At 56.1% G+C, this 26673-nt stretch overlaps 15 protein-coding genes across 15 annotated transcripts; 9 read left to right on the top strand and 6 right to left on the bottom strand.

The window, feature by feature from the left end:
* Window positions 1-30: 30 nt before the first annotated feature.
* Window positions 31-629, bottom strand: L226DRAFT_521655 (uncharacterized protein; the record flags this gene model as incomplete). Its single annotated transcript, XM_067678714.1, has 4 exons — window positions 31-126; window positions 154-311; window positions 368-523; window positions 581-629. The coding sequence occupies 4 exons, from the start codon at window positions 627-629 to the stop codon at window positions 31-33; spliced, it is 459 nt and encodes a 152-aa protein (XP_067537561.1).
* An 889-nt stretch (window positions 630-1518) lies between these two features.
* On the top strand, window positions 1519-3038 carry L226DRAFT_504928 (sure-like protein). The gene is made up of 6 exons (XM_067678008.1): window positions 1519-1861; window positions 1909-2044; window positions 2101-2128; window positions 2183-2274; window positions 2330-2366; window positions 2416-3038. Exons 1-6 carry the CDS (start codon window positions 1709-1711, stop codon window positions 2921-2923), a joined length of 954 nt encoding a protein of 317 aa, XP_067537562.1. The 5' UTR covers window positions 1519-1708; the 3' UTR covers window positions 2924-3038.
* Window positions 3039-3762: 724 nt separating this feature from the next.
* On the bottom strand, window positions 3763-4323 carry L226DRAFT_521657 (uncharacterized protein; the record flags this gene model as incomplete). Its single annotated transcript, XM_067678715.1, has 3 exons — window positions 3763-3844; window positions 3908-4082; window positions 4146-4323. 3 exons carry the CDS (start codon window positions 4321-4323, stop codon window positions 3763-3765), a joined length of 435 nt encoding a protein of 144 aa, XP_067537563.1.
* A 292-nt stretch (window positions 4324-4615) lies between these two features.
* Window positions 4616-6194, bottom strand: L226DRAFT_533002 (uncharacterized protein). The gene is made up of 6 exons (XM_067680367.1): window positions 6043-6194; window positions 5797-5826; window positions 5541-5688; window positions 5418-5476; window positions 5050-5112; window positions 4616-4997 (listed from the first exon to the last, which is right to left on the bottom strand). Exons 2-6 carry the CDS (start codon window positions 5824-5826, stop codon window positions 4944-4946), a joined length of 354 nt encoding a protein of 117 aa, XP_067537564.1. The 5' UTR covers window positions 6043-6194; the 3' UTR covers window positions 4616-4943.
* Window positions 6195-6571: 377 nt separating this feature from the next.
* L226DRAFT_459437 (cysteine proteinase) lies at window positions 6572-7718 on the bottom strand (the record flags this gene model as incomplete). Its single annotated transcript, XM_067675513.1, has 6 exons — window positions 6572-6635; window positions 6695-6845; window positions 6908-7066; window positions 7129-7371; window positions 7455-7472; window positions 7535-7718. The coding sequence occupies 6 exons, from the start codon at window positions 7716-7718 to the stop codon at window positions 6572-6574; spliced, it is 819 nt and encodes a 272-aa protein (XP_067537565.1).
* An 817-nt stretch (window positions 7719-8535) lies between these two features.
* L226DRAFT_483244 (tRNA pseudouridine synthase) lies at window positions 8536-10241 on the top strand. Its single transcript, XM_067677000.1, has 2 exons — window positions 8536-8589; window positions 8656-10241. Exon 2 carries the CDS (start codon window positions 8666-8668, stop codon window positions 10142-10144), a length of 1479 nt encoding a protein of 492 aa, XP_067537566.1. The 5' UTR covers window positions 8536-8589; window positions 8656-8665; the 3' UTR covers window positions 10145-10241.
* L226DRAFT_533005 (branched-chain amino acid aminotransferase II) lies at window positions 10152-11857 on the bottom strand. The gene is made up of 6 exons (XM_067680368.1): window positions 11737-11857; window positions 11605-11679; window positions 11409-11552; window positions 11136-11352; window positions 10772-11062; window positions 10152-10710 (listed from the first exon to the last, which is right to left on the bottom strand). The coding sequence occupies exons 1-6, from the start codon at window positions 11809-11811 to the stop codon at window positions 10319-10321; spliced, it is 1194 nt and encodes a 397-aa protein (XP_067537567.1). The 5' UTR covers window positions 11812-11857; the 3' UTR covers window positions 10152-10318.
* Window positions 11858-12358: 501 nt separating this feature from the next.
* Window positions 12359-13605, top strand: L226DRAFT_459581 (sure-like protein; the record flags this gene model as incomplete). The annotated part of the gene is made up of 6 exons (XM_067675525.1): window positions 12359-12496; window positions 12561-12696; window positions 12814-12841; window positions 12897-12991; window positions 13041-13077; window positions 13134-13605. 6 exons carry the CDS (start codon window positions 12359-12361, stop codon window positions 13603-13605), a joined length of 906 nt encoding a protein of 301 aa, XP_067537568.1.
* Window positions 13606-14139: 534 nt separating this feature from the next.
* Window positions 14140-14910, top strand: L226DRAFT_569216 (uncharacterized protein; the record flags this gene model as incomplete). Its single annotated transcript, XM_067684274.1, has 3 exons — window positions 14140-14194; window positions 14253-14408; window positions 14474-14910. The coding sequence occupies 3 exons, from the start codon at window positions 14140-14142 to the stop codon at window positions 14908-14910; spliced, it is 648 nt and encodes a 215-aa protein (XP_067537569.1).
* A 452-nt stretch (window positions 14911-15362) lies between these two features.
* L226DRAFT_459220 (uncharacterized protein) lies at window positions 15363-16371 on the top strand (the record flags this gene model as incomplete). Its single annotated transcript, XM_067675500.1, has 3 exons — window positions 15363-15531; window positions 15587-16088; window positions 16149-16371. 3 exons carry the CDS (start codon window positions 15363-15365, stop codon window positions 16369-16371), a joined length of 894 nt encoding a protein of 297 aa, XP_067537570.1.
* Window positions 16372-17057: 686 nt separating this feature from the next.
* On the top strand, window positions 17058-18498 carry L226DRAFT_521662 (uncharacterized protein; the record flags this gene model as incomplete). The annotated part of the gene is made up of 12 exons (XM_067678716.1): window positions 17058-17255; window positions 17312-17313; window positions 17385-17446; window positions 17503-17600; window positions 17658-17749; window positions 17807-17814; window positions 17870-17995; window positions 18055-18070; window positions 18126-18168; window positions 18233-18241; window positions 18295-18332; window positions 18399-18498. The coding sequence occupies 12 exons, from the start codon at window positions 17058-17060 to the stop codon at window positions 18496-18498; spliced, it is 792 nt and encodes a 263-aa protein (XP_067537571.1).
* Window positions 18499-19718: 1220 nt separating this feature from the next.
* Window positions 19719-20003, top strand: L226DRAFT_533011 (uncharacterized protein; the record flags this gene model as incomplete). Its single annotated transcript, XM_067680369.1, has 1 exon — window positions 19719-20003. Exon 1 carries the CDS (start codon window positions 19764-19766, stop codon window positions 20001-20003), a length of 240 nt encoding a protein of 79 aa, XP_067537572.1. The 5' UTR covers window positions 19719-19763.
* A 219-nt stretch (window positions 20004-20222) lies between these two features.
* L226DRAFT_357000 (NADH:flavin oxidoreductase/NADH oxidase) lies at window positions 20223-22120 on the bottom strand. The gene is made up of 6 exons (XM_067674192.1): window positions 21637-22120; window positions 21403-21580; window positions 21073-21336; window positions 20851-20984; window positions 20642-20779; window positions 20223-20573 (listed from the first exon to the last, which is right to left on the bottom strand). Exons 1-6 carry the CDS (start codon window positions 21898-21900, stop codon window positions 20442-20444), a joined length of 1110 nt encoding a protein of 369 aa, XP_067537573.1. The 5' UTR covers window positions 21901-22120; the 3' UTR covers window positions 20223-20441.
* Window positions 22121-23290: 1170 nt separating this feature from the next.
* L226DRAFT_357034 (uncharacterized protein) lies at window positions 23291-24426 on the top strand. Its single transcript, XM_067674193.1, has 6 exons — window positions 23291-23355; window positions 23417-23592; window positions 23643-23689; window positions 23757-23929; window positions 24048-24099; window positions 24161-24426. Exons 2-6 carry the CDS (start codon window positions 23567-23569, stop codon window positions 24292-24294), a joined length of 432 nt encoding a protein of 143 aa, XP_067537574.1. The 5' UTR covers window positions 23291-23355; window positions 23417-23566; the 3' UTR covers window positions 24295-24426.
* L226DRAFT_357035 (uncharacterized protein) lies at window positions 24427-25204 on the top strand. Its single transcript, XM_067674194.1, has 6 exons — window positions 24427-24429; window positions 24535-24666; window positions 24720-24836; window positions 24889-24897; window positions 24951-24988; window positions 25058-25204. Exons 2-6 carry the CDS (start codon window positions 24664-24666, stop codon window positions 25155-25157), a joined length of 267 nt encoding a protein of 88 aa, XP_067537575.1. The 5' UTR covers window positions 24427-24429; window positions 24535-24663; the 3' UTR covers window positions 25158-25204.
* The last annotated feature ends 1469 nt before the right edge of the window (window positions 25205-26673 follow it).

A 26673-nucleotide genomic window follows, 5' to 3' on the forward strand; every position in this document is an offset into this window, starting at 1 on the left:
GAATGTATGTGGCATTTGAGCTCAATGCCATCAGAAAATCAAGTACGCAACACCCATCATCACTGCTACGACGCCGAGGCTCGAGCCCGCCACTCTACTGGCTGCATTCTTCGGAATGCCGGTCACCTGCACAGCGAAGGCTTTGTCGCTCACAGTTTCAGTCGTGGCCGGAAGGGTCCTTGTGGTGCCATCAGCAGAGAGCACCGCCGTGCAGACAGCCACGCCATCCTTGATTCCACAGTCAATCTGTCCAGCTATGCCATCTTGCTGTGCGAATGCGTGAACTTCATTGGGTCCCTCGACTAGCGTTGCTGGAGAGACAGAGACCAGTCAGTCGGATACGATGAATATGATAGGGAGTGCGTACCGGCGGGAAAGTCGGCGGACGAGAGCGTGCCGCTGGGTTGTCCGGGAGAGAGGCGCCAAGTTGTAACGCCGCCTTCGACACCCAGAACATCTGCAGATATAGCTGCTGCGGGTGTGTCGGGAATGTAGAGTGATACAATGTCTGCTTTCACAGCATCTACGCAGAGCCATGTCAGCGCCGGGGGTCTGTTTGGGAGAAAGGCAGACGACTCACAGGGTGCGAGAAGCAGAGGGACAGATAGGACTGTGAGCTTGCTGAACATGGTGCTAGCTGACAGTGTACAAGGACCGATCCTTGTAATCTGTAGCTCGGGGGCGCAAGACGCACTCGGAGGGGTAGAGCAAGTCAAAGGTATGCCACAATATCAGCCTGCGCGCATCTATATACTTGGCAACAGTATCCATCTATCCGCAGGCAGTGCTCGCTTTCAATAGCGCAAGAAGACTTCATGAAGTAAGGCTTTACCGATTTATCCGTCATGCGAGAAGCGGGGCCGTGATACAGCGGGACTTGACTAACCTAGGAGGACGCCGCTCGCCCAAAAGACAATACGACCGCTCTGATGGCGTAATCGTGCCTGGGGAGCCAAGCAGATGTGCCAACAAGGACTTCAACACTGCCGCACACCGCCAAGTTCCAACTATTCAGGCCGGAAAACGGAGATACGCTCGACACTGCGGCACCGAGGACCGAGCAGATTGACAGAGATGCCGTACTTCTTCTAGATCGCAGCAAGAACTCAGAGTCAACATACACCCCAGTGTAGAATCGGAGTAAGACGCACATAAGAGACATCGCTCGCGCGCGTTCAACAGAACAGATGAACAGGACGATGCCAGCAGAACCAACATTGACTATTGCTTATGTTGGCCCATGTAGTGGAGCAATACCGTCACCGCCACAAAGGGGGTGCAACACAGAGAGATCTGCAGCGTGTGTGAGTATTTTATCAGGGGATACCCCCACGAACCTTGCACCCTGCCCGTCGCCGAACGTGTCTTCTGATCAAATTCGAGGCTTGGCAGCCGCCAGCGTCAAGTACCACCGAGCCACACGGGCCCAGCCTCGCCACAACCTGTGACCGCCTGCACGTGTATCACTGACTTTCCTTCCAGTGCGTCGAAACACTATAATTGGCAGAACCGCCCACACAAACGTCCGCGAGGGTCTTCGTCGCCATATGGGTCGCCCGGAGCCGAAGGATGGCTGCGAGGTCTGGTCGACGAACGTGCGAGGGCGGAGCGTGCGTGAGGCTTCGACGAGGGGAGGATAAAAGGAACTTTGACCGCATCGCTCGCCAGTCGCTGATTCCCTTGTGGTGATCTGGGACATCTCGCGATCATGCAGTGTTGGACGTACTTCCTCCAAGCGATCTCGCTCGCCATCCTTCTCCAAACTACCTCCGGACAGAAGATTGTTTTGACAAACGACGACGGGTGGGCTGTCGCGCAGATTCGCGCGCAGCGCGACTCGCTCGTTGCGGTGGGGTTTGACGTACGTTCCTAGTCCACGGGCAATCCAGGAAACTGAGGACCTTGCAGGTCGTCCTCTCGGCTCCAGCGGAGAACAAGTCCGGAACCGGCTCGTCGAGCGCGACGCCTCAGCCTTTGAGCCAACCGTGCGAGTTCAACACTTGCCCGACTGGCTCTCCGGCAGAAGGCTTCAACGCGAGTGATAGTGAGTTGTTTATGCGCTTGGGGTACATGCGTATGCTGAAGGGATCTGCACAACAGCAAGACTAAACTACGTAAACTCCTTCCCGTGAGAGCTCTCCATATAGCTGCAAAAATAGGCGACTTACCCATGCTATTCCAGAGTCGACTCTGTAAGGTTCGGCATCCAGACACTAGCCCCGCAATTCTTTGGTTCTGCCCCAGATTTCATCGTGAGCGGGCCTAATGTCGGAAGTCAGTCTTCATCATTCCATGCCGGTGTAACCGCATATACTCACCGCTACCCCAGACAACCTGGGAACAGTCACCCAGAACTCAGGCACTGTGTATGTGGTCTTTGAACATTGCTGGTGTAGCGCTGACGAACCTGGATAGCGGGGCTGCGTGCGAGGCGGCGAAAGAAGGGCTACCTTCGACCGCCTTCTCCGCCGCCACAGCGTCTCAAGTCTCGTACACGACACTCACCTCCTCGCCTAGTTCCGGCGTCACGAAGTCCGCGCTCATCTACGCCGAACTGACGACGAACTTCACTCGGACGCTCCTCGCATCCGCCGCGCGCCCTGTCCTACCTGCCGGAGTGACACTCAACGTCAACTACGCCGCGACGACCTTCACCTCGTCAGGAACAGCGAACGGTGATTGCGCGAGCGCCAGCGACTTCAAGTGGGTCTTCACTAGACTCCTGAAGAGCTCGACGGCCGTGGACGTAGAGGACTGTGGAAGCACGCGTCTGCCAGACGAGGGCACAGTTGTGGGCTCCGGGTGCTTCGCAAGCGTCACCGTCATGAATGCGACGAGCAAGTCGGATGTGAGCGCGAGCGTGCAGGCGCAGGTGCTTCAGAGGCTTCAGCCGAGTGGCCTCCTGACATGTTTCACTGGGTGAAGCCATTTGGGGAATGGCGCTGTCGCAAAGAGCCGTCGTGCCCATAGGATGATATCGAGAATAACGTGACTGCATACGTCCTACAATACAGAGGAAATATCACGTTCACACACCTACATCTCCCAAAGTACGTTGTCCGCCGTCTGCGACATTCTGGTCAGCAAGACTTTGCGCGATAGTGGTGATGTTATCTGGTGGAGGTTCGAATCCGAGAATCCTGTGCTCTTCCGAGTATAGGAACACTGCCAATTCTACGACATACGTTGATCAGCAGCTTGAAACTAACCAGCGTGAAAGACCAGCTACCCTTCGTCACAGGTTGAGCACCCCGGCGTGCGACCACTGCTTATGCTTGAGCAGCGAGCTCGCGGCTTGGAGGGACACATCCTAAGCTGAATCGATGTCACAATTCAAAGCATCCAGGGATGAGTAGATGTTGCTTACAACTTGTATTCTAGCGATTCCAGTAGCTGGACCTCTTGTTTCGTGATCGTATGGAGATTGATACCGGCCACAGTGTCTTGCTCGCGCTCAGATCTACCATACCGACGGATGTTAGGCGCATATAGTCACTGAGATGTACATATCCAGCACGTACACCACACGTTCGGCATCTTCCCGTGTGACAATCCACAGAGTGGTGGGATCAGGATGCTCGACGCCGGGCTCTCCTTGAGGGTGGAAGTGTGCTGCAGATTGCCGGGGGCCGGTACCCTAGTTCGCTGGTCTCCTCAGACATAATTTGACGAGCCTCGGCTGAGAGGAAACTACTTCAATAACGACTCATAGCTGAGAGAGATGATACCACATACTCTTTCCCACTCCCCTGAGATCTATCCCTAGTGTCTCAGCAGCGGATTGGAGCCTGGTCTTTGCAGGAACGGCAATATGCTGCATCTTGTAGGTGGGTTGTCCTCCCCTCTAGCAAAAGTATACGTCGAAATAAGATTGTGGGTGTCAATGTGAGACCTGATGGAGACTTACGCAACCCTTACGGAGTCCGCCTCCGCCGCCTCTACCAGAGCCTTCTCACTGGGAGCGATGAGACTGCCCTCGGGATGGTGGGCAGCTGCAGACTGGGCCTGGGCAGCCAAAGAGCCTTCAGGCGGTCTATAGCCTAACGCACGGTGTTCAGCCGACACCAACGTCCTGGCTTCAACTGCAGACGACGCGCATTCATTATTATCATTGTATGAGTTGACACGAAATTGTGGATGCTCACCTTCGCCGATACTATCCAGATCCACGCTTGCTGTGGTCGATGCGGTTGTTGGCGGCTGAGTAGGAAGCTTCGCTACAGGTACTGACTCTAAGGGTGGGATGGGCTCAGTGTCCTGGAGAATGCGGGCAGCATCAACGTAGGCGGCTTGTTCGAGGAATGGGGCGTTGGAGGAGCTCATCGTGGGAGGCGATGAAGAGAGGATGATTTAGGGAACAGTAGAAGCTGTGGAAGCATACTGAGTAGAGTCTGCTATAGCTTTGTGTCATGGAAGCAAAAGTGGAGGACGACGTCATCGTGGACGTCGAGGACAACCTTGCAAAACAGAGGCTCGATTGATCCGTGGGTATGGGCGCTCCGAGTCCTCGTCCACCCATTGTGGCGCAACATATCGACCCTGTGTCTCCTTCAACCCAGTCTGAGCCACGAGCAACATCGCTTTTTCACTCCAGCTTCGACGCCCAACGAGAGTATCCGTGAACATGGTCCAATCATTAATTTAAAACGGGTCCAGCGAACGAACAAGTACAGATCGTCTAGTATTACAGGACGTCGTTCGGTGTACAACGGACGCGACATGCACACGCGTCCAAAGACGTAGCTATACGACTAGCGAGGTACGAACAATACATAGAAGACAAAGCGATCGCAGAGAGGAGCCAGGAGGTGGTGAGTGTTACGGTTTTGATACTATACGAGCAGCAAGCGATTCAGGGACGAGCGACGGACCAATATCTAGCAGCCATATACACGACATAACAGTAGAAGAGACAAGACGGATGGTGACCGAGGGTATCGTGTTTACTCGTCGTCGTCATCGCCGTCGCCGCTACCGGCGCTGTCGGCCTTCTTGCCCTGGACAGCACATGAGCGTGGTTTCCTGCATCAGGGACGAAAGGGGACGTACATCATACTCGTCCTTCTCCTTCTCGGCGCGAGCTTTGTCTGCTGCCGCCTGGTCAAGGTATGGCTGCAGCGAATCATAGTCAGCCATATAACTCATAAACCTCCATACTAGACCGGACATGTGGTTGAAATGTGTCAAGGCTCATATGAACACTGAAGCTCATATACGAACACGGGATGTATTCGTATATGCGCATCAGCAGGCTCCATAATATGCGGGTACACGTATGCGTACATAACCTCCAGAGTTTTGTGGAGGTGGGACACACATATACGGATCGATCAGGTGAGTATATGCACTGCCGCGCAATGCAGCTGAAGTCCAACAGGTCGCGGGAGACGAAGAACGGGGAGACGGGGAGAACACACCTTCTTCTCCTCATCGTCCAGCTCCTTCCACTTTGCGCCCAGAAGCTTGCCGATTTCACCTGTTACACGCGTCGTATCAGCATTTCGACGTGTCAACGATCCGTACCAATCGCGCGAACTCACCGAAACCGGCGTCGGGGTTCTCAGCCTTGATCCTTTCACGCCAATCCTGAGAGAAGAACATGTATGCTGAGAGGGCCCGCTTCGGGGCCTTGGGGTCCTTCTTCCCCTTCCCCCTCGGCGCTTTCTCAGCCTTCTCCGCGGCCTTACGCTGCATCGAAGACGACTGTCAGCACCCTCGAGTGCATATACAGGCCCCGCTGACGCTCCCCAGACGGGAGAGGTCAAGATCGGGCCATTGTGGCGGACATATGCGCACCTTGGTCGACTTTGTCGTCTCCTTCGGCATCTGTTGGATGACGAACATCGTCAGCAACACGTTCAACACGTCGCGAAGCTTTGTGGAGGCGCGCCGAGGGGGCCAACACGTCCGCGACGCGTCCCCCCTGCACGCGTCTGGGCGGCGCGGCGCCCCAGCACCCCGCCCCCGCCGTCGACGACGACGACGGCCACGTATCGATCGCGCGCGGGCATCAGATAACAGCTAAAGGGGTCCTATACACACCTTGATTTAGTTGAGGAAGGGGGGTGAGTGTGTGGTGGGCGAGTGTGTTGGTACTGGGGGCAGCGCTAGGCGCAGGCGGCGTGCAGGCAGAGGAAAATGGCTGGCTGGCTGGCTGGCTGGCTGTAGGTGAGAGGGCTCTGCCTTGGTGGGGGCGCAGGCCTGCGCGGTGAGAATCAGAGTTAAACAACCTGTTAGGTAAGCAGATGTGACAGCCTGGCACGTGAGTTCCCGCACGGACCAGTGCACTCGTGACGCACCCGCGTTGCGTGACTGTGATGGTCGCGTAACGCGACTGGCTATGCGGCAGAGCCTCGGGGCATCCTTCTCTCGGTTCGTTCCTGAACGCGTTCTCATGCTACACAAAGGAGCTCTGATATCGTGATTAGGAGATACAGGACGGCGCGTTACAGGATATTGTTGCTGCACAACGAGACATAACGTACATGCCCATCAGCGGGCGACACAGTGAGGGAGACTATGGCCTAAGGACTACGTTTCAGCCTTCATTCTTGAACTTCAAAACGCCTCATTACACCAGCAGTGGCGGGATAGGATCTGCATCGCGCCGATCTAGAATGTCGTAATGTCCAGGGCTTATGAGTCCTTATCAGTCAGCGTGCGCGCGCAGATAGGATGGAAGACAAGGGCTCACCGGTACAGCAAGTTGACCGGTTCCAGGAAGGTGAATGGTGCGTTTTGGAAGGGAACAAACGACACCTTGCCCTCCTGGTCGTGGCCATCGAGGTACGCCACGTTGACATTCACTTTCAACGCAGTCGCGAGCGCGTTCATCTGCACATGATCTGCGGTGCCCGTGTGAGACAACGTGTATGGAAGCTAGAGCAAGCAGCATCAGCTGTCGCACCTGCTTCCTTCCCGACAGCCTCAACGAAATTGTTGCAAAAGCCTTCTGGGTCCATCTGTTCGCCAGTCTCCGGATGGATAAGGAATGCCGCAATCTCCGGATTGGTCTTGATCTCCGCAGACGTCAGCAGGCGCAAGTACATGACGATGGAGTTGGAAACTGTGGGGACAGCTAGTCAGCGATAGCCCGGCGAAGTCTCATCAAGGGAATTTCGAGCATACTTTCCGGGTTATTGAAGGCCTCCAGTAGCGCGTTGATGTTCAGAAGTTGGCCATTGGGGCCTGGGTTGATGACTTGGTTGATCAGGCTCGCCAAGCAATCGTAGAAGTCTTCAAACACGAGTCGCTGGAACCCGACAGATTCCAATTGCGGCTGAGACGCCTCAAGGACAGACAGCGCGCCGGTCGCGGCAAGCATCGTGTCCGAGGAGTTCAGGATATTCTCAATGTACGCAAACGCTAGTGCTGGAATGCAATGACGTGAGCGACGCTATTCTTGCCTGCGCGGATACCTCGGCAGCGGATGTCCACGCATGTTGCGCACTCACAGCGATAGAAACAGTCACCTGCAAAGCGAGGCGGAGCATGAGTACTCAGTGTACAGAAACGCCTACGGCATCAGACTGACCATCTCCGCGGGTGCGCCGGAATCCAATCCAGCCTTGGTTGATAAGCCAATCAATCTGCTTCACGAAGAATTGCGATCCATTCTCGTACTCCTCCCGCAACGCGAGCATGGGTGTGAGTGGTGCGATGAGTGGCTGGTTGGAGACATCGACGTCAAAGCTGTCTCCTGGGAAGCTCTGGGGCATCGGATGAGCGTGGCCAGACGAGAGTTAGAGCTTGCAGACGCACCTCGACATGGTCAAATAGGCCTGCAGGGGCGAGATCGTCTGCTCACAGGGTGTGGCGCAGCGCAATAGAGATCAGCCACAACGTCGCCTGCCGCGTTTGAGCACGCGTTCCGGAGATACAAGACACGCACCTTGAGCCTCTGTCATGTGTACGTCGCCGTCCGAAGCAACTTCCTGCCACTGCTCATCGACATCGGGCAGATCGGTCGTTTTTATCCTCGCTGCGGCAAGACGCGGTCAATGTAGGTTCCCGCTCCGCGCGCGCCGCCACGGGCCAGACGTACGTGCTTCGGGCGAGCGGGACGCTGGGGCCGGGTCTGCAGCCGGCGCGTTCGTGTTAAGGTTGGAGTTTGTCGAGTCTCCGAACGGCGAGCTCATGGTTGTGGACGACGGGGACTGGCATTGCGATCTGGCGACTGTCCGAAGCCATACACCGCCTCATTTGCGCGCCGCGACGTTGGTTGGACTACTAGAAGAGGCGGAAATTGCCGACAATAAGGTGACCATACTCGGGTGTTGCTTTCTCTTCAGATTTCGATGATGGTGCCCTACTAGTGCAGTCATGCTTCCCTGGGGCGGACGGGTATTGTCAGCGAAATATGTATGAAGTCGAGAGAACGAGGCTGAGGGAGACTTGAGGGAGGGAGGCAGGTTGACTGGGACCTCGAGGGTTCTCCTGAAGGTTTGTGAAGAGATGTGAAGGAGGAAGGAGATCAGATCTGGTGTAAGAGACGCGCACGCGTCGCGCGGACTTGGGTTCGTCCTCTCTTGCTCTCTTCCTCCATCTGCTCACCATCTCATCTACACTGGTCTGACTGGACGGTTTGCAGTGCGTATAACTGATCTGTTGCATGCCCGGTGGCTATAGCTACCGTCTCTTACGACCTTATGCAAGATTCACGAGAATGGAGCCCTACAAAAATTGGTCCAGGGAAGAGCTGATCGCGCGTTTGCAGCACCTGGACCCTCATCATGACCGACCACGCGCCGCAACGCAACCGCAGGGCAAGCCATTCGACTTCAACGCGTACCCGAAGCGCAAGATCGCGCTCAAATTCACCTACAATGGCATCCACTACGGTGGAATGGAGTACCAGCGCGACCCTGCGCTTCCAACTGTCGAAGGAGTGCTCTTCGACGCACTCGTGCATACTAGGTTGGTGGACCGAGCGGGTGGACTGGAGGGTTGCGGGTGGCAGAGGTGCGGGAGGACGGACAAGGGCGTGAGCGGGGGCGGACAGGTTGTGAGTCTTTGGGTCAGGAGCACACTTGGCTCGAAAGCCACCTCCGAGGAAGATGCGCGAGCTACAGACCCGGAGCCCACCAGCTCCGCGGACACGTCGGAAGATGGCCCAGGTCTTGAAGGAGACTTTGGTCTCATTGACGACTTCGACGAACCTCCCACCAACAACTCGAAGCCTGCTGAGCCCGCATCTGCGGAGGTCGAGTTTCCGTACGTCTTCGGTCTCAACCACATCCTTCCGCCCACCATCCGCGTCCTCGCCTGGTCTCCCGTCTCGGATGACTTTTCTGCGCGGTTCAGCTGCCGCTGGCGGCATTACAAGTACTTTTTCTCCCCGCGGGGGCTGGACCTTGCCGCGATGTCCGACGCAGCGGCGCGACTCGTCGGCGAGTGCGACTTCCGCAACCTCTGCAAGATCGACGCAAGCAAGCAAATCACTATATTCACGCGCCGTATCCTCTCCGCGTCAATCGACCGTACAGATGGAGACCTGTGCGTCTTCAACCTCCGCGGAAACGCGTTCCTATATAACATGGTCCGCCACATCATGGCCATCCTCTTCCTCGTCGGCGCCGGGCTCGAAAAGCCTGCAATCATGACCGCGTTGCTGAACGCCGACCCCGCGAATCCCCTCCCGCCCTTCCGCGAAGGCGAAGACCCGCCGCCGCTCGTCACGAGCAAGCCCGACTACCAGATCGCAGACCCGCTCCCGCTCATGCTGTGGGACTGCGGGTACGACGACGGCGTGCTCGACTGGCGGACGGGCCGCGCGAGCACCAAGACTGGAGAGTCGACGAAGAGCCCTCTGCCGGGGATGCTCTGCGACTTTGAGCGCGCGACGATCACGGCCGCGCTGGACGAGCATTTCCTCAAGGCGGCGGAGGCGCACCACAAGCCCCCGAAGCAGTACTTCCCGCTGGGCGCGCCGGGCGTCGAGCCGCTGCCGCCTGGTGCCATGATGAGCATCCCGCTCGGAGGGGGCTTGGTCAAGCGGACGGGCACGTATGTCCCGCTGCTGCAGCGGAAACGGATGCCGACGCCGGACGAGGTGAACGAGCGATATCGCCTGGGACGCGGCGCGAAGAAGCTGGGGCGCAAGGCTCCCGCGGTGCCAGCAGCTGCAGACGATGTCGACGAGTAGGAGTTGGCAATGTGTGTGCTTGCGTGCGTGCAGAGTCGGTGTATAATTGTAGCTCTAGATCTAGACATACATGAATCCCCTAAATACAGCAGGAATTACATTCACTTCAGTATACGTCCTCAGGTCCCTTTTTGGTGGGTTGTGTCTTTGGTTGTGTCCGTGCGTGCTTCGTACTCACTGGGAGTCGCACCGAACAGACCAGTTCTCCCACTCGAACCGGCCCTCCTGGATCTCAGACAAGCGGTCGTACAGGCCCCGCGCGACAGGACCAAGAGTGCCTTCATAGGCAGGCAGGGTGATGTCCTGGCCGTCGTAGCCGATGCGGCTCACGGCGGCGACGACAACAGCGGTGCCGACGGTGAACACCTCGAGCAGGCGACCCTCCTCTGCCCAGCCTGCGAGCTCAGGAACCGTCACGACGCGCTCGGACGGGTGCAGGCGGACGGAGGCGTCGAGTCCGGGGAGAACCATACGCGAAGGGTGTGCGCCGCACAAAGCGAGAGTCGAGTCACGCGTGATACCGGGCAGGATCGTCCCGTCCAGAGGGGGTGTGAGCACGTCGAGGTCTACCGAGTGTTCTTCAGCGTCGTGCTCCTGTATACGAGTACACCTGTGAAAAGCACTCACCACCGTCATACCTCCGCACGACGGCGAAGAAGTTCATCGCGCCCGCCTCGGTGACCTTGTCTCCGAGCAGCCACAGGCACTGGTCGTACCCAAGCTTGGCGGCGTACTGCTGCGGCTTGAACGTCGGTGCGTAGTTGAGCGCAAGCTTGAACCCGCCCGTGCCTCCGGGCCACGCACGGACGTGCTCCTGGACGGCGAGGAGGTTGACCGGGCGCGGGCTGCGGAAGTAGGGCCCCGTCGGGGATAGAATCACGTAAAGAGCGGCGGCATCAGAAGCAGCGACTCCCAGAGCTGCGAAGAAGCGAATGGGCGTATCAGCTGCGGGTCGAAGAAGCAAGAAGTCGAGAAGACGAAGCGCACGTACAGTCGCGCGTGCCGATGATGGTGGGGCGGATGTAGAGACTGTGGCCCTTGACGGTCGGGATCCACCGCTTCTCGACCATGACGAGCTGCTTGATGAGCTTGAGCAGCTCGTTGGTGTCGAAGGGCGGGAGCGCAACGCGGCCTGCGGACATCTCCATGCGCTGCATGTTCTTGTCGGGGCGGAAGAGGCGGGGCGTGCCGTCAGGCCCGATGTATGCCTTGAGAGAAGACCCCGTGAGTTGCGCCCGGGAGTTATGCGACCATAGGTGCGTACCTTCATTCCCTCGAAGACGTTGGTCGCATACTGCAGACATGAGCTCGCAGGGTCGATGGCAAGGGGTCCATAGGGCTTGATCTCGGGTGCGGACCATCCGTGAACAGGGTGGTAGTGTGCGATCATCATGTGGTCGGTCATGACCTGCGAGCGTGTCAGTGTACTCGGAGACCGTTGATGGGCGACGAAGACCTACCTGACCGAACTTCAACTCGGATGCAGGGGGGACAGGCTTGAGCTGGGTGGCAAGCTTGATGGTAAGCTTGGAAGCCTGGTTTCACGAAGAGTGAGCAGATATGTCGGGATGGCAGGTCGTGTGCGGACGTACATCGAGCTGAGCAGGCGTAACAGCCGCGGGGGCACTGTCATTCGCAGCGCCGTTCTGAGTCTGGGAGATAGCCATGGGGGTGTGTGCAGCTGAGGTGGTGGTTGGTGGAGAAGAAGGGGAGCGTAAAGTCGTTACGGGTTCTGACTCCGGAACTTGGTCGTTTCAATTTCTCTATCTAATCTAATCTACTATGGGGGCCGATGAGATCTACAGATCTGATCGGACCCGATCCACGCTTCGGGCCAATCAGGCGGGAGATGCTTTCCTCCGCAAGTCCGTCGGGCATCGCGGCTTCGTCCTGACACTTACGCTCTGACTGTGTCTGACAACTCTCCATCCTCTGGCATAACTCAGAATCTGCTGCGTCATTGTGGTAGAAAGTAAACACAAAATGTGCACGTTCGCACTGGACAGGCAGTACCGGGTCCGAGGTACGGACTTACGGTAACGAACGTGTTTCTTCTGCCTATGTCTGATCCGTCACCCTCAGGCTTCGTTGCGATCGACCCATGTGGTCATCTCTTCCTCTTGACCCCGCCTCTTCACGCACATATATACCTCCGGTGCCCATGATGTCTTCCCTGACTGCCTCTTTTCTCCCCACTTTCGCTGGCTATACGAGATGCGCTCATTCGCCTTCGCCCTTCCGCTCCTTTCTGCGCTCGTCACGGCGACCAACATCGTGATTTCTGACGACGACGGATGGGCGACCGCCCAGATACGGCAGCAGTTCGATGTCCTCGCGAATGCCGGGCACAACGTACGTACTGCTACTAGCTATCTCCAAAGTCGAAGAATCCGACATCGCGCATGTTGGTATGTAGGTGGTGTTGTCCGCACCCGCTCTCAATCAGTCTGGAAGGGGCTCCTCCTCCAAGACTCCCACTCCAATGACTGAACCTTGCGAGTTCAACACGTGCCCGACGGGCTCTCCTGCCACTGGCTCGAATGCGACCAATCGTGAGTCTCCCTTTGCGTATGAGACACCAGTTTCCACAATGCATCTACATTGTTTGGCTGTATTCATGGTTTCAGTTCGAGTTGCGTTCTTACACAGTCTGACCACCTCTGTCGCAGCGCGTCTCAACTACGTCAACGGATACCCGTGAGTATAATGTCACTGTGAACGATCCATTCTCACCATTCGATCGGAAGCGTAGGGTGGACGCAGCCAGGTACGGCATCCAAACGCTCGCGCCGCAGTTCTTCGACGGCGCTCAGCCAGACTTCCTGGTGAGCGGGCCCAACGTTGGCAGTGAGTCCTCTGCTGGTTATATCGAGGATACTGCTGAACGTATGACCAGGCAATCTGGGCCTTGTTGTCCTGCTCTCCGGTACTGTGTACGTCCTGACTATCATTTCAGCCTGGAAGTAGTACTGACCTGGTGGACGCTCAGCGGTGCGGCCTGCGAAGCTGCTCGATCAGGCATCCCTGCAGCTGCATTCTCCGGCGCCAGCGGTTCTGAGGTTTCCTACACGACGCTCGAGTCCGACCCCACCGCCGCGTCCACGCTTGCAGCGCAGGTCTACGCGAACCTCACCTCCAACTTCGTCTCCGCCATCACCTCCTCCCCGAGCCCCTTCCTCCCCTCTGGAGTCATCGTGAATGTCAACTACGCCGCGATCGACAACTGCCCGACGTCCGCGAGCTACAAGTGGGTGTTCTCGCGGCTCGTGTGGAACATCTTCGAGACGGACTTCGAGACGTGCGACTCGACCCACCTCCCGTCGGAGACGAGCGTGGTCAATGCGGGCTGCTATGCGAGCGTGTCGGTCATCAGCTCGTCGAGCAAGCTCGATGTCAACTCGACGCTGCAGGGTCAAGTATTTGACCGCCTGCAGAGCCTGTCTCTGGCATGCCTGTCTTAAACTCGGAGCAGGATGGGGACCCGCCCAGGCCGCGTATGTTATATGCGTCTTCTTGGACCTTATTGTCGTCATGCTGTCCGCTGACAGGTCTTCTTGCTGTTGTTGATTGGTTACACTTCTTCTCCTTATCGAAGGACATTCATATACGCCGCTTTGCCATTCTTTCACCTTGGGCGCTTGACTCTTGCACTGGTGTCGCGACGACAGGTGCCTTGCAGCGCAAGCTGTGCCACACCTATGATATCTACGAGGCGCGCAATGTCGATTTCAGTCACAGCCCTCTTGCCGCGAATCTGCCGTGCGTTGATCTGCTTCGTGGGGATGATGCGCTCACTGCGCAGGTACAAGCAGCGCTGATGATTATGGTATAAGGAGCAACGGCGGTTGCGTGTCCAGGGTATCGCTTTCTTGTCTCCCTACTTGCCCGGTACCAGGCCTACTCTTTTGACCTTGCGATACCTTCGCTTCGGTCTCTCCGGTGATCTGTGCTCACCACAACAGCCTGCCAGTCCTTTCAGATAGCGATCTGACGACATGTTGAGCGGACCTATCGTTCCTTTCCTTTTTCTGGCAACGCTCCTTGCGCCATGTACGTCCATTTCCAATATGCACATCCCGAAAACAGCGCTCACCAGAATCTGTCGCAGATGCAGCCAACGCGGCGACCATCTCGCTGTTCGTCCCGGACGCACAGGACCAGTCGTACGCCGTCGAATTCCTCGGCACGGACGCCACGGGGCACACAACTTGGGCGATTGGGCTCGCCGGGGCCAGCGACACACGCACGGCCTCATTCGGAATCGGTGCGTTCCCACTCGGCACCTATGCGATCAAACCAGTCTGTCTCACGTGTGACCGGAACTTGCAGCGACGATGGTCGCAGGGCCAACAGACCTCCACCTCGTCGAGGACGTCTCTTCGGCACTCGGGGGAATCCTCCACGACGACTGCGGGATTAACGGCGACGTCGCGGTGTGCACGGTTGTCCTGTCGAGCTCTGCAGGAGTTCGGACGGCGGGCGTCAAGACCGAGACTGTAAGCGCAGTCCCGGTGCAGATCGCCACGGCACCCCCGGCGGCCCCAACGTCTACTACCGGCAGTGCGGGGGCGAGTCTGACAGTAACTGGGACTGCGTCCACGGCCTCCGCGACTGCTGCATCAAGCACACCGAGCGGAGACGTTTCTGGTGGGAGCCCGTCTGCGCAGACTGTGGATGGACAGCAGAACGGCGCGGTCAACAACAGAGTGGCGGGGTCGGCGTTGGCGTTGGCGGCTGTGGGGATTGCGTTCGCAGTTTTGTTCTGATGTGTGATACATACTGAGGGTGTCCTGCCCTGCTTTGCGGTCGAACCTGTCTCATGGCAGCGCACAAGAGACAAGCAAGCGATGGCGGCTGGATGACGGTTTGCCCATTCGCTTCAGCCCCTCTGGGAATCCGGTATCCGAGATCTGATCGGTACCAAGCTCTGGCGTCTATAGCCTTGTTCAGGTCCTGGTGGGTAGTGCCATCTTGACAGCTCGCGGTTCAGTAGCGATATTCTTACGTACTATTTTCAAGAGCATGCGGCGCAGTGGGGAGGAGTGTGAGTTGGGCACATCTGTGTGCCCTTAAAAACAGCAGGATGAGTCACAATCACGTGACGTATGTCACACTTGCCACGTAACGGTACCGCCGCCGGCGAACGAATTGGCGCAACTTCAACTTGAACTCGAGTTCGCTAGGCCCCTCCCAAGCCTCGTCTGTTCCATGCTCCGACATGGAGAGCTTCAAGGTACTCGTCAAGGCTAGTCGGCCTGTCGGCTGGTCATTCGGACCCATCCTATATGCGATTGGCCTCGTTCACTCTCCCGAACATTTCACGTCTGTCCTGAGGAGGCCCGCTGTCCTCTTGCAGCTACTCTCAGTGTCTGTTCCTCTGTCAATTAGTGAGGTCACGTATCCTTCATTATTATGAAGGTTTCGCTGACAAACTACTACTAGTCGTTTTCGGTATGAATGACGTGTACGATTACGAGACCGACATCCGCAACCCTCGAAAGACAGTGGACGGTCTTGAGGGAACAATACTAGATCCTTCCTACCATGTTACCGTCATAACATCTGCCTGGATTGCCACCGCTCTAATTTTGGCCACGTCTCTCTCCATGGTTAGACGACAGAACGCCGTGGTAGTCGCTATGTTGGTGGTCCTATCCTGGCAATACTCCGCACCGCCATTCCGCTTTAAGGAGCAACCAATCCTCGACTCTTTATCAAATGGAGCTATCATCGACTTTGTGTACCTTGCAGGCTATACTGCTGGCGGCGGCAGCCTAGATCGTAGGATGCTGGCGCTGAAAGGTCATATTCTCGGCCTATGCACTGCCGGCGTACACGCACTTGGGGCCGTCGTTGATGCGGATGCGGATGCGGCAGTTGGTCAGCGCACCATCGCCACTGTTTTTGGACCCCAGATTGCCCTGGTCTTCGGCGCGACGAGCTAGTAAGTGTTGTTCTCTCCCAGCCCGCTCCCTTCACTGACGGACGCGGTTGCTTTACATAGCCTCTTCGCGCTCCTGATCGAACGACACCTCAGTATCTTTGGAGTCTATCTTCTCGGCGGCCTTCTGGTCATGGTTGCTCCGATCGTAGATCCGAGCCTTGCTCACGCCGCCTTTCAAGCCGTTGTCTATTGGACGGGAGCCATGTCGGCGATCTGGTTCGCCGACAAAGCTTCAGCAGCTGCTAGACGGCATCTTCGAAGCACCCATGAGAAGTCAATCTGAACACATGAGTGAGCGGAAGATCGTTTACCTCCTCGTATTTGCCATACTGATGCTTTCGTCATAGGAACATGTGTCGGTGGGAACGAGGCTTCCCATTCTCTTATGCGTCAGTAATCATCGAGATTCATCGAGCTCAAAAGGTAGTCAGCCCAGCCGTGCAGGAACCTTCCTCTACCTGTGTACTCGTACACTGGAACAGTCAGAAGATTGCAAACGCAGCGGATGACATCCTTGATCCGCCTGTCACGAAGCCGACCCTTTCATCAAGTCAAGCCGCTCGCCGACGGGGAAACACTACCTCCAAAGGAATTAACCCTTCTTGGCACCGTCTGCTTCTGTCAACTACATGAACTTCCGTGATATGGCATGGCACCAGTTCTCAGATGTCATCAGCGACTTGGTTTCGATCACAGTCACAGGGCCGCGGCCGTATTTATTGAAGAGAGACGAACACAAGTGCCATCCCCTTCCCCTTGCTCGGCTCGGGATCAACATTCCTACATTATCGTCCCGGAGTGCTGGCCGCTCTTTGAACATGTCCTCTTCTAATGATGTCCTTCTCATGTGCGTACATGCTCTAGACTGTCTTTCCACCGTTCTCTCACCTTCAGATCCACAGTGCGGAGTCCGATATCGCGATTCGCACAGCGTCTGCCGTTGCCTTCGGCAAGTAGTCTTTCACCAATATGCATCTCGTCGTCAAGTTAACACCAGTTTCAGCGTTACTATATTATGACTACACACTGACAGTGGGCGCCGAAATCGAACGCTTCTGGTACAGGTCTTGGTCAGTTGTTTCCTTCGGGTTTTTCTTGAATCGGTACCTGTCCCTGCTCGGGCACATCCCGGTGATGTACGAGCTCTACGCCTCAATGTCGCAGTCTGTGAGTGATAAGCTTCGTTCACCTCCTGATCGTGCTGATCTTGTATTGCATGAAAGCTGTGAGCGCAGTGTATCTTAATCTGACGTATTCGCACGGTCCTCAACTTCGCATCTTTGGTGATATCTCTAGATGCTTCGAGCTGCAGAAGTATCATCAAGTTCTTGCTGGAGTGACGCAGGTTGTCGTTGGCGGTATGTCTTCTATGATAGTTGGCAGGCACTGCCAGTGTTGACGATGGCCGCGACAGCACTGCAGGTATTCCGGATATACGCTCTATACTCCGGAAACCGACGAGTGCTTTTCCTCCTGCTCGGAATGATTGCAATCGGCTGTGTTATCAGCGGGGTGAGTGCCATTCTCGGAACGTTCTTCGAGTGCGGCGTATACTCAATGCTGGAACAGTGGGCTATCTGTCAGACATGGCGGTCCGATCATTCAGACGTGGGGAGCATCTCTGGAAGGATAGGCTGCGATCTCACGATGTCTCAGACTCAGTAAGTGTCCGATGCCTTCCTGTGTAGATTGTGACGGTGCTAAAACGGTGATCGCAGGGGACAATGTACGTCTCATGTCACCACCAGATGACAAGTTTGAATATTGAGAATTCCCGACAGATCTTGCAGCAGTATGGGCTTGCATATTGGTGTTCGACTTCGTCGTCTTCGTCCTTACGCTGTATCGGGTCCTCAAGATTGGGCGCAAGTGGCGCGGGAGCCTCTTCACGCTGATGCTCCGAGACGGTTTGTTTACTTTTACTCCTCTTGAAGTTCGCTCCTTGACCTAATCTTCGCGAACACAGGCACGCTGTACTTCGGGTACGCCCCACTTATATGCGCAGATGTTCTTTTCCGACGACCGATTCCATCCCAGGGTTCTCTTCGTGTGCCACCTTGCGAACATCTTGACTTGCCTGGTACGAATAGTCTCCTAGTCTTTTCGCATACTTCTGACCTTCATTCTGGTACGGACATATGTAGGTAGCACAGGTGCGCCCGCAACGATTATCAACACAGATGCTTGTACCAACGCCTCTACTTAGCCTGTGTTCAGAGGAATCACAGTTACGACTACGAACGTGTACGTTTTGGACTCCTTAGGATGAAACCGCTTCGTAGCTCGTTGTACTGACGACATCCTCTTCAGATTGGCAACATCCCTCATCACTCGACTCATGCTCCACATTCGTGACCCGGACTTCACTGGACGGCAATATCGCTGGCCATCGGATGAGATGGCGGTCTAGCGTGGAAGCCGTGGCGCCAAATCGTGATCTACCACTGCTAATACTATGTCTTCCCAGTAGCAGCGCGCGGGGCCGGGTTGGCAGTTTGCGGTTCGGAGGTGTATGAACGCGTCCTTGACAGATACACGGTCCCTGAGAGTCGGGGCGCCATACCCTTTTACCTTCACTAGCAGACCGTGCCTCAAGCTAATTACAGTGTATGGCGGGCCGGAGACATAGTCGAACGAACATCGTCAATGAGTCTTCCTTCTCTGAGGTAGATCATAATAGGGGACACGTGCTCCAGGGTACCGGTACTCTGTTCACATTTGCTTCGAGGTCAATGTACAGACCTTCCATCTCGTAACTCGGCAACAGTGGATCCGCCGGAGGATAGGGTGGATATTGCGACTTGGCCCAGCGACTCCGACGGGCGTACTAATGAGGATCAAATTGGAATGTTGACGGCGGGAGCGTCCTACCCGATCCAGATTGGCCGGCGCCGTCTGATCTATGTAGGGAATATCCTGATAGCAACCGCCCCGGTGACTAACAGACTAAGCTGGTGAGTTCAATTCAAACCAGCCGTGTGGCGGCCCGATTCGATACTGAACCTGGCGCGATCGTAGTATGGTTAGGTCGATCGGTCAATACTAGAATTCGGGGCTGGAACAGAGACCGAGCATTAATACTATATAATGAGGACCCTCTGCGCTATACCCTCCCTACACAAGTCACCTCCCAAGTACCTCATTAACTGCACGTCGCTGTCATCACAGTGAGTGCAGTGTCCACATTCCTTCCTTGGAGCTGAACGGTGAGGCATTGACATAGCGCAATAGTTTTCCACCATGACCCCTTCTCATACATCAGATTCTGCACGCTACACGAAACTCCCCCACTGCTGTGGGTAGAACCCTCGTCTGACGTAGTCGCATCGCTAACACTCCTCGCACACGGTTCAATCACACACAGCCCTTACAGCCGAGTTTCTCGACCTGCACAGATCGTTCGTTGTGGCGCTTCGAGTCAAGCAGGAAGAAAGATACATACGGCGTTTATGCTTTCGCGATCCTTGGAACTCAATAATCACCAGCTTCTTCCCGGAGTCGTTGGCCTATGTGGACACTCTCCCGGCGGATGGAGACGATCCCCGCCTTACCACGCGCCGCGCCCAGATTTCAGACCCGCATCACGGCACTCGTGGTACTCCTTACTTCGTCTTCCATATATTGGACGATTGCGTACTGTCGCGGCCACACGAACTCAGCACGGCAGAAGCCAAGATGATGGAGGAGCTGCAGGACCATGCCGAGGACATATTTGTCCGAGAGATACATGGCGTCTGTGCGTTAGGCACACAGGTTCGGATTTACAGGATGGACACACATTCACGAACCATGACGGCGGGAATAGGGGCGGGGGAGACAGCTGATGCATTGTGGGATCTTGATGTAGCTTCTGAAGAGGGATTCCGGACGTTGGCTGATTACATACGACAGGCCCTCCAGCATCGGAGCAGGTAGAACGCATTGACAAGTCATAACAGACAGAAATATACGCTGCCATCATCTGGTCGAACGAGTGAGTTCAAAAGCCCATACCCGTCAGTGTATATGGCGTCATAGAATACCTGTGCAAAGTGGAGAAGGGCGTGTCTTACAACCGGTCTACGTCGGGAGGTAGGCTCGGCGCGTGGAGGAGGAATATGACATAAGTAACAATACAGGAGCCGGTCCTCATCGCGCAACAGTGCATACTGCATTGTCCCACCTGCAAGCCACCCGGCGGAAATTGTAGGCATGGCGTCTTTCATTGATACGGTGAAAGACGCAGCGGCGCCGTAAACCTCCTGAGAGTACTTCAAAGAGTCAGGACACATTGGTGTGCGCCTCATAGCACTGGTTATGCGTCCCTAATCCGCCTCCCGTGCGTCCCGCTTCTACCAAGGCACCCACCAGGGATCATTGAGACTTGAGGAACTGCTCCGAGAATGGATACGTCGTGTACCCGCGCTCGCTCATCGGCAAATAGAACGTATCTTCCTGCGGCTCGTTCAGCGGGATGTTCTCGCGCAGGCGGTACACCAGGTCAGGCTACAACCGCAAACTCCCCCGTCAGTAGCTCAACCTGATGACGAACACAGAGAAAATGGTGGACTCACGTTAGCGATGAACGGACGACCGAACCCGACAAGCTGATTGGTCTCTTCTGCGACCTTGATTGCCGACTCGCGGACGTACGAACCGGCCGTGACGACTGTCCGGGGCGACCAGAGCTTGTAGATGAAGTTCGGGTCCACCTGTGCATGCCAGGAAGTCAGTTCATACGTTCCGGGCTACTAAAGCGGGGGCACAGTGGAGGGAAACTGACCGACTTGTCCTCAGGCATTGCGCTCATGGGTGCGTCAGGCGTGATGGTGTGGATGTATGCGAGATCAGGGTGCTTCTGCTTGAACTGCTCAAGGACGTAGGTGAACTGCGGCACAGGGTTCTTCATGCCCATATCTGTACAAGGTACGAGTAAATCGCATCCAACCCACATCAGCACCCGGCACAATACCAGAAACCACACGAAACACGAATCGGCACGAACCATGGTATCCATTGAACGGGCTCAGCCGGATCGCCGTCCTCTTCGCCCCCACAGCCGCGACGATGGCGTCGATGACCTCGAGCGCGAAGCGCGCGCGGTTCTCGACAGAACCGCCATACTCGTCCGTGCGCGTGTTCGACACGTCCTGGAGGAACTGGTCGACGAGGTAGCCGTTCGCGCCGTGGACCTCGACCCCGTCAAAGCCCGCGCCGAGGACCGCATTCCGCGCGGCCGTTCCGTACCACTCAACATACTGCTTGATTTCTGAGCGCAGTCAGCAGTCATCAGCATAATGTTCGCCGCACGATATTGGGAAATGTATATGCTCACCGTCCTTAGTGAGCTCGCGCGGGACGTCGTTCGGGCTCATGCTGAGCGCGATCGGGGACGCCGAGACGTACGGGTAATCCGGGCTCTCCTGCTTCAACACGGCGACGCGTGCTACGCGTCCGAGTGCCCACAGCTGCATGTAGATGTACGAGCCCGCGGCATGGACGGCGTCGGTGACCTGCGCGCAATGAGCACCTTCACTATCAATATGACAAGCAAGTGGCGAGTGCGCACCTTCTTCCACGCAGCGATCTGCTCCTCACTCCATATCCCAGGGGCGTTGAACATGCCGCTCGCCTGCGGTGCGATGTAGGTGGCCTCGGAGATGAGGAGCGTGCCCGGGTAGCTCGCGCGCTGCTTGTAGTACTCGACCATGAGGTCCGTCGGGACGTGCGCGCCATTCGCGCGGAAACGCGTGAGCGGGGCATGGACGACGCGGTTGCTGAGCTCAAGGTTGCCGACTTTGGCGGGCTGGAAGAGCTTGGAGATGGAAGACATGGCGGTTTGGAAGTAAATGGTTGGGTATTGGTGTGGTCGCGGTGCAGTGATGGAGGCCCGGTACTAGTACTGCAGGCTGGCAGTCTCTATATATCTCCCGTTACGTGAACGCACTGTGCAGATGACGAGGCCTGGAAACGAGAAGCTTGCTGACTGAATTTCAGGCTGCGCGACCAAGTCTTACGTGCAACGTTCCGACAACTTGCTGACAACGTAGGAAGGGCATTTCCACGCGAGACTGCCAGTGCAAAAAGCCCGTCGTATCGGGCTCTGGCAGTGGACCTTCGGGAATTGTGGTGGTGACTAACGCGGGAACTGAGTAAGCAGATGTTTGACAGAGATGATTTATCTGTCGCAGCTAGCGCACCTTCACATCTCTCTCCTTCCCTCTCTTGCCGGTCACCTTTCTGCTTATCTACGTTTGCATCGAGCTGGGAGGATATGCTACACTCAAAATAAGAAAAACACTGCGAATATATGACCATTACCCGCTTCGGGGATGTCCTTGAAAACGATGAGTTCAAATGTGAACTTCTCTGGCTAAGGGAAATATGCTGAAGACCTAACTTTCATGCCTCTCTCTGCCAGCATAAGGCATCGGAAGCCTATATTAACGATAAGAAGTGCAAGAATTGAGTTCGTTTCCAAGAGTTTTGTACCGATTTTTCAGAATCGGAAACTTGCAGTGAGAGGAGGAGGATGAGGAGGAGGAGTTGTAAGCGCCCGTAAGCCTGTGACGCGTCGTCTGGCGTTTCGTTTTCCATACTGGGCACCTAACACCGCGGCCATGTCCGAGTCAGTACCGTCCTCTGGCACCTAGCGACAGATCTGTAAGGCCTTTCACCTCGCACAGACAGCAGAGCTCTGTCGGAATGCTTTTGCTCGAATCTTACCTCCATGCACGAAGCTCGCTTCAAGGCGGGCAACAGAAGAACAAAGTCTGGCATGAGGCTTCGGGACTTTACGGTGGCCGCTTCCAAGGCAAGTGTCTATTTTACTGCAGGAGTCGACCACGTTGCTCACCATGCACAGGACCTTTGACTGCTGAGGCACCTTCCCGGACTGCGGTGCTGTATCGTACATCGAGCAATAAAGAAGCTTAAGGGGTCGAGAAGTTGAACGTGCCCGTTCTCACCGTGCCCGACCACTGCCGGAACTGGCAGGCGGTGCCTCATGCCAAGTTCGAAGTATACGGCGTCATCATCGAACGGACAGCGGGTTGCCGATATCCAAAGTTCATGGGTGCGAGACAACAGACGCTTCCATCGCAAACTCTAGCTGCGCCGTACGCGTAACTTGGCTTCTTCGCCGCTCTGTGCAACGCACAGTGCTACAGTTCGCTGTCCGTTCGACGTGCATGGGGCAGGTACAGAAACGAAGCAATAAGTCCTACAGAAAGAGTAGAACAGGTGGTCGGGCGGCCTTCCCTAGCCTCGGTCACGGTGTTATTCATAGGTGAGGCAGTATCTATCGACACCGTCTATCATCTATCACGTTTCTCACCACATCTACACAGGGGCAGATGGAAGGCGTGCGAGGTACCCGCACCTTCCGACCTCAGTGGCAGGGCATAGAGGCCTGAGGACTGGCGTCCTCCTCTTCACCGTATTGCTTGGACTCACGCTCATTGCATGTTACGTGCTGGACACGTCGCAAGTCCTCCGCCATGCCAGTGGATTCCTCTCGGAGCGAGTGCGTTAGTTGATTGTCCTTCCGTGAAGTACCGGCTGACGACCCTTTAGTGCGCAGACCGACTTCGTCGTCCGCTCCTTGTCCGCTATAGCTTTCGGTGAGTCCCTCGCGGCTCGTCTCACCCCCTGTTAGTCTCGGACGCTCATGACTACTCTTCTACACAGCCCTGTTATACTACGACTACGCTCTCACCTTCGGTGCGGAAGTCGGGCGGTTCTGGCGATTCAGAAAGGGGCGCCCGTCCTGGGGCACCATCGGATTCTTCCTGAACAGGTACCTGTCGATACTGGGACACATTCCTGTCATCTGGGAGTTTTTTGGCTCCGAAGCCTATTCTGTGAGTGTGTATGAACCTTGGTGCATCGTTGCAGACTAACGAGCTCTCGCATTGGCAGATGTGAGCCAATGCGGATCCTCTGCTTTCCCAGCTTCGACAACGGCTCACTCGTCCATAGGTCTTTGCTCTTCCAGGTGTATCATCAGATGCTGGCGGGCGTTTCATCGTCGGTATGTCTACCTATATTCTGAATTCGGAGACGTCTGACTTCATTGCTGTCTCCTATCATAGCTCTGCAGATCTCGAGGGTATATGCGCTATACAACGGCAGTCGAAAGGTGCTGTGTTCCTTAATCTGCCTATCTATCGTGGTCTTCGCAATCAGTGGCGTTAGTCCAGTATATTTAATGCGCACAGGTACATAGTGGTGACTCGTATATCGGCACCAGTGGGCTATTAGCGACACTTGGCAAACACACTGTTCTACGGTGGCGGACCGGCCTAACGGCACACAGACGAATTGCGATATAGAGGCGTCACGGAGTGAGTGAGTGGACGGCGTTAACTACTCTGTTCTTTCCGTATTGATGTCATCTGCAGAGGGCGCTGTGAGCATCAGGTATGCTAAACGGATGACGCCTGACTCATCGCGTCGCTCGATACAGATCTTGCGGTGGTTTGGGCCAGCATGTTGGTCTTCGATATCGCGATCTTTGGGTGCACTCTTCGTCGGGTGCTACAAGTAAGAGATAGAGAAAGATGGACAGGAAGCCTGTCCACTTTGATGCTGCGAGATGGTGAGCACGCAAAATACCAGACATGGATCTGTAGGCCTAACGAGTGATCGCAGGCGCGATCTACTTCGGGGACGGCGATGTGCTCTTGTCGAGCTCACTTGGAGACTGATCATAGCTATCGCCATAGTGTCCTGTTGTTGTGCCATCTGGCCAATATCTTGGTGTGCATGGTACGATTATTCTCCTTCGCATTCGGAGGTTGCTTGCTGACCATTGAATCAGCTCGCGGAGGTAAGACCGCAATGCTGTAGTCGTTATAACCAGCTGAAAGTGCTTCGCCGCAGCCCGCGTACAAGGATTCCAGCGTTACCATCACCACCGTGTAAGCACAACGCCATCCCGAGTTCTCCGAGGAGTCATTTCCTGACCAGCATACCATATGGCTACCCAGGGCCGCGACCATGCTCATCTCTCGCCTCATGCTGAACATCCGCGATCCGGACCTGCGCACGCGGCACTTACATCTGACATCTGACAATAGCGCAGTTTGACCCGTTGGTACTAGTGCCCCTGTACCAGGGGGAATACAGTGGCAGCCTAATTTATCGATACCATGACCACTCGCAGGTGATAGGATGTGTCTCGAGAGGTGAGCCCAGACCTGCGAGTGCGTTCGTTTGGGCCTGAAATGAGGCCCGATTAATGACTCGCTGCTCGAGAGGTGATTGTCTCATGGTACGTCGAATCGGAGCCTGTGTGCGTGAGAGGCTGACGGTCGTCGACACCACCCGATGTCGATCCCCTGTTGCAAACTGCCATCGAATTCTAGGATACTCTATCGAAAGCAGTCCAGCTGGAAAGCATTTCGCGACGGCGCGCACGCGGAGGGTTGCACGCTAACACTCTCGGGCCGCGACCATATGGCCTGCGATCTCAAGGACGAGCGACGCAACTCTATCCCTAGCATCCCCAGGGGCCCAGACTGCTGGTCGCAGGACTCCGCTCGCGTTCAGGGTTTTGGGGAGTCTTGGCAGTGATATCGATGGTCGCACGTACGCGCAGCTGAACAATACGGCCGCCCGGATCCTTGGATTCCTCGTGTCGAATTCCGAGGGTTGCTTCCAAGAACAAGGGCCTAATACACGAATATGGGCAAGATACAGAGGGGTCGCCCACCCGAACAAACACGACACAAACAAACACAGTCAGAGGCTGGAGATTCCTCCCCGCCGACTATGCTCGACGGCAACCCTCCTACAGAGGCAGGAGTTCGCGACAACAAACATCTCGCAGACTCGGACGTGTAGGTTGGGGCCTCACCAGTGTGCGGCTGCACGACAACTCGTCGAGTCTTGCTATCGACTGGCCGCTCTACGAAACTCCGCTGATTATCGCGCACCACAAGAAGGGGCCAGAAGCAGCTGGCCCTTGCTTTACGCCTTTCTGGGCAAGAGCGCCCGGGGGCCGAACAAAAGCCAAAAGCATTCCTTGTTCGCCTTCTGAGGCTGGTAGAAGCCGGAGGGTGCCGGTGGCGTCAGCCTCTGCCCTTTATAAGACCCAGCTCTCCGCCCTCTCGTCCTCACCCAACTTCCCCCACAACCACCACCATGTCCTATGCCCCTCGACGCGGCCCTCTTCCGCCGCCTATGCACCAACATCATATGCATCGCTAGCAACAACACGATCACCACTGCCAACCCCTCATGATCCAAGCAACCTCAGGACTGCACGGGCACGATGCGACAAGGTACGCCACTCGACCACGCACTGCCCGCCACTTTCCTCACCACTCCCTCCAGCGTCGATGCCCAGGTCGCCGCAGTGTGAAAACGTACGTTTCTCGTCCTCACCTCCCTTCACTCGACTGCGGCTGACATAGATTCAGGTAACACTGTGGCGTGCCGTTCCCGGTCAACAGGTGGCCAACGCTCACTCGCCCCGGCACCCGCGCGGCTGCGCCAGCGCATGCCATTATGGGGCTCGAGTGGGTGATTAGGCCCAGGCGTCGATGCTCCGCACCTCGTACGACCACATCGCTCATCGCGACCCGTGGTTCGTCATAGGCTG

Source organism: Lentinus tigrinus (assembly GCF_003813185.1).
Source record: "Lentinus tigrinus ALCF2SS1-7 unplaced genomic scaffold L226scaffold_7, whole genome shotgun sequence".
NCBI lineage: Eukaryota > Fungi > Basidiomycota > Agaricomycetes > Polyporales > Polyporaceae > Lentinus > Lentinus tigrinus.